The sequence below is a fragment of the Tachypleus tridentatus genome, chromosome 7 (genome assembly GCF_004210375.1).
Source record: "Tachypleus tridentatus isolate NWPU-2018 chromosome 7, ASM421037v1, whole genome shotgun sequence".
NCBI lineage: Eukaryota > Metazoa > Arthropoda > Merostomata > Xiphosura > Limulidae > Tachypleus > Tachypleus tridentatus.
The window spans coordinates 45,255,848-45,268,140 of NC_134831.1; the positions used below are offsets into that span (position 1 = coordinate 45,255,848).

Sequence of the window (12,293 nt, forward strand, 5' to 3'; positions counted from 1 at the left end):
ACGAACATCATTCATGATCATTAGATCCACCATTGCTTGAGTTTCTGCAAGAGATTTGCACTCAATTACGTTGTTCGTATCTCTTAAATCGCCTGTTTCATCTGTAGAACTATACATTTCTTTCTCAGATCTGTCAGTTTGAGATGTTAAATCTGATGCTGACTCAAGACGAGAAAAACAGTTTTCTTCTCCACCGACGTCATCCCCTTCTTTCTTCTTGTATGAAAAGCTCATAGATTCAAAATCCTTTAAAAACATACTATTGTTATTTTCTTCACAAAAACACATCGATCCATTTTGCTCCTTTTGTGCTCGTTTGAACCCATGTTCTTGGAGATAATTTTGACATATTTCCCTACCGAATAATTGCCTCGCTTTAGTCAGCACATCCTTAGGCAAGTGCTTCACATCAATAAGAAAAGACTTCTCGAGTTTCTCTGTCACTTCCTTGTCGTTTCTGATGACGGTACTCGTATTCTTTGACTGTAGGCTTTCTACTTTTTTAAAACAACCCCCCTGATATTTGGGTAAGACTTCAGAAGGACCTGTACAAACAGTAGAAGTACTGGAGTTAGTAGAGCAGTATTGACTGTTCAGCCGATCCACGTCTACTTGTTTACCGTTGCTTAGATACAAACTTGCGTGACTCGCCGACATGGTTTGTGTTAAATCGTTTTCACGATAAGCAGCGGCTGGTACATTGTTTTTATAGGAGTTTTCATATCTCTTGACTTTGTTACTTTTGTCAGTTGAAACGGAGGAATAATTAGTCAGTAAAGGCAGCTGTTTAAGGTAGGTATTCAAGAACCAGGTGCTCAGCTCTTGACAGAATATCACCATCTGTAGCAGAAGAAACAGAAATGAGTAAAATTTCAGCAACTTATTTTTTAAATATAAAAGCGAAACATACGCGTGTAAGAAATAAAAGAACACGAGACAGTCGGATGAGCGAGATTTTGTTACATCTGAATTTCTGATTACAAGAAATTGAAGTATTAAGTAAAGAAACGCAGTTGAGATTTAGTTACAATAGTTAATACTTATTTTAATATTAGTTAATAATAAATAGTCGAGAATAATAGACAAAGTATATCCGTTTCAACAATTAATACTTATTATATAACATAACAACAGGTCAAGAATAATTGATAAAATAAATTCGGTGTAATTACTACTTATAACATCACTCAACAATTACCAGTCAAGACTAATGAAAAGGCAACTTAAAGAAACCGGTTCCTGCTTATAAACATCTTACAATATCTAAAAACAATGTTGTTCCTACAAGTTTAGTCGAAATGTATGCAATGTGAAATAACAGACAGATACTTCATAAAATTCCATATGGTGTGACAGAGGAACTGGTTGTTTTCTAGAAAGAAAAAAAATCTACTTATTTCTATTTCACATAATTATTTATGGGTTAATGAATATTTACATCTTAGGAAATAAAAAAACGTATTGCCGCGCGTGGTATGTATATATGGTATACATATGGTATGTATAAATGGTATATCTGTTCTCAGACGTTGTTGTGAGGAACTGGCAAAACCCATTTTGTTTAAGCCTGATAAAAGAACTCAGATGGACCTACAAATGTGTTAAAATCAATAAGCAATTGAAAAAAATGGTTTTGGTTTGGCAGGCTTTCCATTTATCGCCGCCGCGAATGAGGGTTTTAATTGCGAGAGAATTCAGTTGACGCATACATAGCTCTGAACTGAAACGAAAGTGACATTTAACACCGCGTGTAGCAGGGAGACATTTAACAAACAGTTCGCATACTGCTGCTCAAAAAACAGTGGAAGCCTTCCTCCTCCTACTTATGTACTTGTTTAAAATTCAGTACTTACGGTTACATTCGCAACAACCTTTCAATTGGTGCAGCGTTTTGAAATTTATAACAAACTATTATAAAGCAGTCCTTACTTACCTCTTCAGTATTAATATTCTCCCCTCTCTCTCTCTCTCTCGAGAACTAAAAAAACATTTATTATTTTACTTATATTGATGTTTGTTTTATATTTAATTTCGCGTAAAGCTACACGAAGGCTATTTGCGCTAGCCGTCCTTAATTTAGCAGTGTAAGACTAGAGGGAAGGCAGCTAGCTAGTCATCATCACCCACCGCCAGCTCTTGAACTACTCTTTTTACCAACCAATAGTGGGATTGACCGTCACATAATAACGGACCCACGGCTGAAAGGGCGAGCATATTTGCTGTGAGAAAAATTCGAACCCGCGACCCTCAGATTACGAGTCGAGCGCTCTTAACCACCTGACCATGCCGAACCTTATATTGATGTAGTCTTGCAAGATGCATTTGTACAAACAAGTAAATACTTTTTTCTTTTGCTCACTAACCAGAATATATAGCACGTGTGAAATTAAACTAATCTACACACATTACTTACTATAGATTGTTTCGTTCTACTAAAGGTAAGTGGGAAAAAAAAACAGATGCACACAAATCATGATCCAGACCTGACGGAAAATCTCTTCTCGCTACCGCGAAAGTTTCCGTAATTACTCCTAAAAGGTCTATATTATTATTGTTGTTGTATTTCAGAGATAAGTAGGTTTTCTTATAATTTTACCCACTACACGAAAAATCTATTTAGGTTAAAACAAATACAGTTACGTGTTTTGTCTAGGCAATAATATGGGAGCTATTTCAGTAGACAGAAATTTTCTCATAAATGTATAACACTTTGCATATTTGTTTTACCAACGAATCTTTTTGGATAATATATGTACTAAATCACAAAAGACATAACATATGTAAAAACTTATTTTTTACCTGTAGTTTTGATGTAAAAGTAGCTATCACCTGACTCACGTAAGCCAAATGTCTGTCTATCCGTCCTTCTCCGTCTATCTACTAGACTATTTGTTAAAGTTTTATGATTATACACGCTCTGTTTCAAACACGATACTGTTGTGTCTTGAAACACAACAAAATAACAAACTCTGGCCTGAGCAGGAAAGTTGACTATATTGAATATCTTTGTTTGGGGAAATTGATTAGGCCTCGAGCGATAAAAATTAAAAGCACGAGATGCCAACTATCCAGACAATAAGCATGCTATTACAATACTACTTTATTACCACATCTCTGCAGTCAACAAACACTACTGATTTCAAAATAAAAAAGTGCAGTCTAATTAGCATTTTGTGTGTTAATGCATTTGAATTATAAAGAAATATTATTAAGTCCGGTCGCGATTTTCGATTAAATATCTACTAAATATTCTTAGCAGTAATTAAGCTCGAAAGTAAAGTAGGTCAAAACCTTGGAAGTTAAAAAGTGACTTCAATATGTATGTGTTAATATTTCATACTTAATATCGTTAGTAAGTGCCTAATCTCCGGCCACAAAGAAGATAACATACGTACGTATTATATTATTGTACTGGTTGCAGATGGAATAACAAATAATATGTAATATTTTGTACTTTAAGGCGAAAAAACACTTCAGTCACGTGCTACTTGTCCTTATAGTCAAGGTTTAATCAAATACACACAAACATCAAAAGAGAAAAAAAGGTAATTGTTTACTGATCCTTCAGACTGAAGTTAATTTGTATATTTGTACATTATTGCACATCTTTTACACTGCTTATCTCTCGCCATTGGGTGTAATTTAGTTTCAAAGGACGAGCACTGTCATGCATAGCACGTGTACTTACCTAACTTGCGACTGACTGAAATTAGCATTAGTGACTTTCTTACTATCCAATTACTTGTTGTAAAGATACAGTTTCTATCTTTTGGATGAATTATTCAAAGATAAGCAGAACTGATTACATACCTTCAGTTAGTTCGTACGTCACGGTACGTTACTGCACATCTTATTTACTGAATGTCACGCACATGCACAGCAAGTTGTTTTTTTATTTTTTTTTATAGTATAGACCAACAGTTGAAAATACGGAATGTTCATTACAGTATATCAGGTTATTAATGGATTTTGTTAGACATATCAGTTCAACACTGGATTATGATACGATGTTAACAATAAATAAATCAATAAAGGAATGATTTCGGTTATTAGCTTTTCAAGGACGATTTCAGTAAATATTCCAGTGCAAGCCATTTCACAATGGTGGAATAATTTGTAAAGCGACATCTAACGGGAGATATGTGAAATTGCATTTCACGTTAAAACCCTAAAACAAGCTTTGTTTGTCCATTTTTACATAGAACGACATTTAAGCAAATAAAACGTATTATTCAACATTTTAAATATACTTCCATCAACACTTCGTTTGTTTGCTGTTAAAAGTAAAGTTGCACAGTGGACTATCTGGGTTGTGTTCAACACGATGATCAAATTTTAAATTAATTTTTGGCTTAAATGTTATTAGTACTAGAAAATTACACCAGTCTAAATGGAAAGATTGTGGCATATCTCACGGTGAAGGCAATATCATTGAGTTACAAATGAGCCAAAATATTTTTATACATTTTATTATGATGACAAATATTGAGAAAACATTGTTTAAAAACAATGTATTACTGTAAATTGTTGTAGAGATGTCATAATGATTTTAATGAAAATAGTCCATCTCTAGCTGATACAAACATTGTGTGGTAAAATAACCCATCTCTGGAAGGTATAAATAAGTACACTAGAATACATTGCAGAGCAAACTAATTTCCAGAAGATATAGAAGCTCTACTGACAAAGTAAAAAACTTCTTTTCAAAATTATCATCTTATTGTTTTTTTTTGTTTACACTGCCACCTTCCTGTAGGAATCGTATACAAAATTATTTTTAATAATTCCATGTTTTTGCCTGTGACAACAACAATGAAAAGAACTGAAAAAAGGGTTAGGTCATTCTACATAAAATGCAAAGTAGATTACAACGGCAATTTAGAGGATTGACTGCAATAATTTTTGTTATTTTTTCACATTTCTTTGTGTGAGTACTAAGTTTTAAAGGAACTACTAAACAGTTATCGACACGAGCAATTTTGCACATATACAGTTTAGAATATAACTATTTAAAACGCCGCTGGAGGGCCCATTGGTAATCTTATGTTTAAGAGATTTGTTTGTTTGGAATTAAGCACGACACGACACAATGGGGTATCTGTACTCTGTCCACTACAGGTATCGAAATCCGGCTTCTAGCGGTGCGAGTCTGCAAGCTTGCCGCTGTGCCCCTAGGGGAGGATGATTGGGGTTAAGAGAAGAAAGGGACCGCCAGGTTTGCTTAGTACTTTCAAACGTATACACGTGAAAGAAAAATTAATATAGAGAGAAAGTTTCTTGCTAATCTTTGTGTACACAAGGGTTACATGCACCAGCCCTCCCAATACTAAAGTGTAGAGTAGAGCGGGAGGCACACTTAAGTCAGTACCATCTCTCGATAACTCTCGTCAAACCGAATAATGGAATTTGATTATCACTGTAGTAAAGCATCAACTGCCATTATGTGCTGAGCGTCATATATTTTTGCAGTTACAGTACGCAAACAACAGAACCACGGTGACACGTTAACCTCTGGGACACGTTCAACTGTCAACAGGGAAGAGCGTGTCATTATAAATGTCGTTTCTATAGTTATTTGTCAACGAAATACTTTTGTCAGCATGGTATCGACAAGAAAAAGATAAATTAGAAATAATGAAACAACGGAGGTTGATCAGGCAACAATGCATTTCAGATGTCAAATAATACCACTAACAGATAAAGTTTTTATTTTATACATTATTGTACCACAACCACAAATCACCACTATTGAAGAACGCATCCTACAAGAATAACCTAACGAATAATGACCTCTTCTGGTTTGGTTTGAATTTCGCGCAAAGCTACACGAGGGCTGTCTGTGTTAGCCGTTACTAATTTAGCAGTTTAAGACTAGAGGGAAGGCAGCTAGTCATCACCACTCACCGTCAACTTTTGGGCTACTCTTTTACCAACGAATAGTGGGATTGACCGTACCATTATAACGCTCCCACGGCTGAAAGGGCGAACATGTTTGGTGTGACGGGGATTCGAACCCATGAATCTCGGATTACGAGTCGAGTGCTTTAACCACCTTGCCATGCCGGGCCAAACTGACTTTTTCTTCTGGGCGAAGGAATAGTCCAAATGCAATTTTGTTTATTTGTTACTAAATAACGAAACGTTTTGTTTTAGAGAAATTTTTGCGAAGGTTATGACTGATATAAAATGTAAGCAAGTCAAATGCAGTAAGGCCTATGAGGGTTAAAAATAACATTTAACATTATACCTAATACACATTATAGTTAATTCAATATTAGGAATATGTTCGTTATTTTCTCACAGCTGTAAAAAAAACTGTTTTACTAAATGTGTTTGTTTAATTATTAGTTTCGTTTCTCCCCTTTATTTCCAAACCATTAAAATTTTTGGATTATAACAATGTTTACACATTCTCGCTTTGTCACTATCGTAATTAAACATTTTAATTCTTGCCATCTGGCTACGTATGAATAACTTTTAATGTACAGGAGCACTGAACATTTCTAAATAAACGGTGAACACTTTAAAAGAACAATAAAACAGTGAACATTTATAAGAAAACAAACATTTTAAAGAAATGGTAAACACTTTTAGACATAGAAATGTATGGAAAGAAAACAAAATTTCATAAAATATAATTTGTTTAAATTGTTTGATGTTTGTGTTCTTCCAGTCTTTTATAGTTTTGTTAAACCTTTTGTCAAAAGGTTTAACTAGTGTTCCATAGTATATAAAAGTATAGCATTTCAGTAAAGGAAACTATTATTTTTTGTAAAATAAAAGCATTTGTATTGTTCAGAACCACTGAGGTGGCGCTACTGGGAGCCTCAATTTCGTTTTGGACTTTGTCAGAATTATTAATATCATCATCTTTGTTATTACTATTATTATTTTTAATTCCATGCACATGTAGCTCTTCAGTCATGTACGTTACGAAATTTGACTGTCCCTCTCTGCTGTGGTTAGGTCACCCCTGCACACATAAACGGTCATGCGCTCTTACATTGGCTCGAGGTACTTTGCGTAGCGAGACTAACTTGTGAAACAGTCAGCGTCAAGTTTCGCAAAGAATTTTGTTTTTTGTTTTCTTTTAACCACAACCCGCACGTGACTGTGGAATTGCTAATGTAAAGATATTCAACAAATTAACACGCTTATAAAAATTTAAAGCTGTTTGTTCTACCAGTTGCCGTTTTATGTTCAAACACCGCCAGCGCAAACTTGTACTTGGTATTTTCTTAAGTGTGGCAAACACTTTTCTCTACCGGGTCGAAGTAGACATTTACGACTTAGCTAAGCACATAATTGTCTGTCTGCACGTGAGAAGTGTTAAAATTGGAAATGTCAACTGTGCCATCTATTTATAGCATTTTAATTAACGCAGCAATGTATGTCTATCATCTCAGAATGAACTTAAATACACCGTGATTGCTGAATGTTTTACAGGAATATACAATACACACGCAAACTTGATAAGCCATACGAAAATATTAACTGTACTTACCCTAAACACTATGTTTACCCATAAATAAATCTATTTTGCTAATGTTTAATATGATTTTATTGCCTTGCATAATCCTTGTACAACATTATCTTAGTTATTAACAATTTGATGCTGAAATGCTATACTCTTCTTATAATCACAATAAAGTACCTAAAATGTTTCAATTATAAAAAGAAGAAGAAAAGGTAGGATAGGAAATGCAGCAGTTCTAAGAAGTAACAAACTAGAGGTAGCCACTCGTGAGCCATTTGTGATCTGCCCGCCACGAGTATCGTAATCTGATTTCAAGCGTTGCAAGGTCGCAAACACATCGCTGTGCCACTGGAAGACAAGTCACGAGTTGTCCTTGTCTTACCACAGAGATTTGATCGTCAGTTTTATACCATGTTGTCGTCCTTAAAAGGCAGAGGATGTTTTGATATGAAAGGTCTGCAAGCCATCAGCCCTCGGATCAACGGTACAGCGATTTTAATCAGTGGGCTACGCACGGCCTATCTTAACTGATACAAAACATTGTGTTCGTTTTAACACAGTTTTCTAAATGGTTATATTATTTCAATCTTTAAAGGAATCGTTGAGGAAAAAGAGACTGACTTTTTCCCAAACGGTTTTGCAACATTTGAATCATGAAGTATTGACAATAATTAATCACAAATTAATTAATAATTTTTAACATACAGGGAAACAACTTTACAAACTTTGTCGACTTTACTTCTTAGATTTGCATTTTATTCCTATCACACTGTACGTTAAATTCCATAAACGCAAAATCACTATCTTTATAACTTAGTAATACTTTTGGCGTATTTTCATTACAGTTTTCATTTCTTTACTACACTGACTTATAACGTTAAATATCTGTGGTGAGTTTGTCTTACCAGAATATCTCCATTATTATTATTTTTTTAAGTTCTTATCTGTAAAGCTACCCTATTCGATGAGATAAGGACTGGGAGAGAGTTTTATCATGTGATGTAACAACAAAACCATCTTCGTGCATAAATCTGCAGTTCGACACTTAAATAAGACAATTCAAGGTACACTAGAAAATATTAAATAGTGAGACAACAAAGGAGTCTATACTCCGCACTGTCTTTCCAATAATTATACAATGTTTCTACGAACCACCTGAGGGAAGTCAGTTTAAGAACCGGTATATTAAACAATAATCAAAATCAGTTTCTAAAATGATTGTAACAAACATAAACTGCACCAGAACTTCTGAAATCAAAATATAAAAGTGACACGCACAACTCCGCAAAACACTTAAACATAATTTACCTTGCTGTGGTCATAGCAGAATTCAATCTTGTGGAAAAATGCAATAATTTTGTGTTTGTTTTTTTTTAAATACGGTACAAGTTATAGACGGGCAAAAGTATTTGGAAAAATCCAATTAGGAGTCAGAAAACATAATTAAGTAGCAAGGAAATATAAGTGTGTGTATGTGTATTAAATTGAAGAGCTTGTTTAAATGGAAACACCTGTTCATTTAATTACATCATGTAGTCTTTAAAATTTGAAAAACATATCACAAAAATAACAAGTTAAGGCTATTGGAAAAGATTTTAATGCGACATGTATTTATTAAACTGCAAAGCTTATGTAAAATACACATTACATTGGAGCTAGGTTCCAGTAATACGTCTTCATTGAACCGATCTTGTAAAAACAAGTATTCATTGAACACAGGCTTATGGAAACTAGTGTGTGTTAATTTGGAATTATGGAAACACGTGTTCATAAAATTAAGGATTACTGGAATACGTTACTTAAATTGCTAGAGAATGTGTGTTTATTAAGTTTTAAGTTATGGTAAAAAACTTTTTTAATTGAACCGTGTGTTTATTAAATTGGGGGTTATTAAAGCACATTTAATAGTTTAGGATTTACTTCCAGAAACATCTTAGCAGTGCCGCCTAAACGTCAAAAAGTGAAGGAAACCAAAATAAGAAATTGCGCCATTTTTAAAATTATTTTCTGCATATTACAAAATTTTAAACATTTATTTTAAAAGTACATAGAAAAAATCAAATTAATATTCAGAAAATGGAACTTTAATAGCTTTTACATGGCAAAACGTTTTCTTGATTTGCCCATATTTAATTTATCTGGTTGTTTCATTTTCTATAACGGTAATTGCTTGATCGTATAATCTCTTTTACCCTATTGTGAAATTTTAATTTTTTTTTTTATCAACTTTAGTCGAAATAACGTTTGCCACACTAACGTGTAAATTTAACGAAACACTTAGAACAAACGTAATGTACTTGGAAAAAAAAATATTTAGTTTTTACATACATGTATACAAGATAATACCTTATCAGGAGTTGAATTTTCCGGTATTCTATACAATATCGATTTAAGTTGTGAACACAAACGTTCACCACAAAAATCCCTTTTATGTGTGTCAGTACTTTTGGTTTTTAAACTGTATAATATTTGCGCTCCTAGAATTTTGCGGGGTGGATTCTTTGAACCATTCGAATCCGCCTTTGAGCCGGTCCTACATGTTAGTAACAATTACCACAAATATTTAAATAATACAATTCGTGGAAATAACTAAAACAATAAAAGTCTACTGTTTTAGTTCAAATGAACTAAGTCAGTTTTTAGTATGATGAAGGCCTACGTAAATTTTTTATCCTACTATCGACGTTAGATTTGTAACAATGTATTTTCATAGGTGGTTATTGCTTTTCAATTGAAATAAACATACCCAATAAAAAATAAATAAAAAGAACAGTATCGACATTTAGGTTTAGTGGCTTCTGCCATCTAACTGCTGTTGCACATCACATTTACACAAACAAAGGACGGAACTCATACAAAGGAAAAATAAAGTTTGAGAAATAAATAATTATTAAAACCTAAATGTGGACAACCGAATAAGTGATGAAAAAGAAAAGGAAACCATTTATCTTCACCTATTAAAACACTTCCGGTATGTTAGCACACTGCAATCGAGAGTACAGTGACTAGCGGATGTTCTGAAGATTGATTGAAGTATCTGTGTATTGCAGCTGCACAGTAAAAAATTCGACTTATTACTGATTTTGCTAGTTTTATTTTTGAGTTTAGACGTTAACGGCTGTTTCGCATGAGCTAGGCAACAGCTGGACAAAGTGGTAAGTTAAAATCAAAATAAACCAAGAAAGGCTTCCACTATAAGTTGTCCAATGACATTTTCGAGTTATTCAGCTGTTGTACAAAATTTAAATTAGTATCGGTATAGATATATATATATATATATATATATATATATATATATATCGTTCATATGCTGGTTCGTTACAAGAAAAAAAGTAGTAGTTAATCTGTGTAGCCATAACAACCTTCACAAGTGAGAGGGACTTAAAAAAATAAACAAAAAACATCTTCCTAATCAAACCATTTTATTATCACCATAATGTATGAAGTTACTGGTTACGAATGTATGTTTAATAAACCACACCAAAGTAAGTTGTTTCGGAATTTTTAGATAATTATCCAATCAAGTCTACAAGTAAAGTCGGATACAAATATAGGCTAATTCATTTGCGGGAAAGTAAGAGCCTGGCTATTAATAAACGTCCAGACTGACGTAATCGGTTTTGAGAGTACAAGCCTCAACTTCTTGTACTTCAGATTCGATACTGTTGAGTTTAACGTATGATTCACGTATATAGTAATTATATGACACAGTGGCCTTAACTTTTACTGCAGGTTCGTTATTAATGAGCCTAGTACATATTTCACGTATATATTAAATATAAATAACTTTGCGCATAAAATATCAATTGAGAAAAAAACTGTTTTCTAGTAATGTAGTTATGTTTTGTATCATTAAACATTTGATAACCAAACGTGTCGACTTTTAAGTTTTTTACTTTATTTACAAACTTATAAAAGCAAAACGGAGGAATGGCCAGATGGGTAGGGCGCTCGACTCGTAAATCTGAGGTTTGCGGGTTAAAATCCCCATCACACGGAACATGATCTCTCTTTCAGCCGTTGGGGAGTTATAATGTTTCGGTCAATCCCACTATTCTCTGGTTAAGGAGTAGCCCAAGAGTTGGCGATGGGAGATGACTAGCTGCTTTCCCTCTAGTCTTACACTGCTAAATTAGGGACTGCTACCACAGATATCCCTTGTGTAACTTTGCGTGAAATTTAGAAAAAAACAAAACAAACAATAATAGAAAAACTGAAATTCAGTTCATTAGTTTAATTTCACACTTTAACATTCTCCTTGAAGTTCCTTTACGAACTTCACACGATTGTTTATTTGTTCAATTAATCTAATAATTTATATTATAAACTTTCTTTCTTGGTTTAGTTTTATGACGAAATCAAAATACGTCAATCACACGAAGTGGATAGATGCCGATTTTTTAGCGCGTAGCTTATAAATATAGACATAAATGTTTTCATCAAATAACTCGGAAAGAAGTAATATTTTCGATATATTTACTGATCACGCATCAAAACTTGTGAAAACTAACTGCTAAAAGAACTCAGTTACGCAGTGAAATTATCCTTATATTTCATACCTGAATGTAAGATGAACATATAAGTTTCAATTATCATCACGTTTGAATGAAAAAAAAAAAAATCGTATTCAACAACACGCAATCTCATTCTTTATAACTCCCAACAGATGGCGTCAAGGGCACAACTAAATACTTCCTGGACCCAAGCCAGGAAATTTTAGTTTAGAAATAACAACGTATATGAATAATATTAATAAATCAAACACTTAAAAAGTAACATGCTCTATAATGTTACAAAAAATCTGAAAGACTCATTT

The 12,293-nt window shown here is 33.5% G+C and overlaps 1 protein-coding gene across 1 annotated transcript in view; it reads right to left on the reverse strand.

The window, feature by feature from the left end:
- The window catches only part of LOC143255572 (uncharacterized), a 40,269-nt gene that overhangs the window by 26,370 nt on the left and 1,606 nt on the right, over positions 1 to 12,293 (reverse strand). The window contains exon 2 of the mRNA XM_076511435.1: positions 31 to 840. Within this exon, the coding sequence (XP_076367550.1) occupies positions 31 to 840 (810 nt within the window). The remainder of the gene's footprint in view (positions 1 to 30; positions 841 to 12,293) is intronic.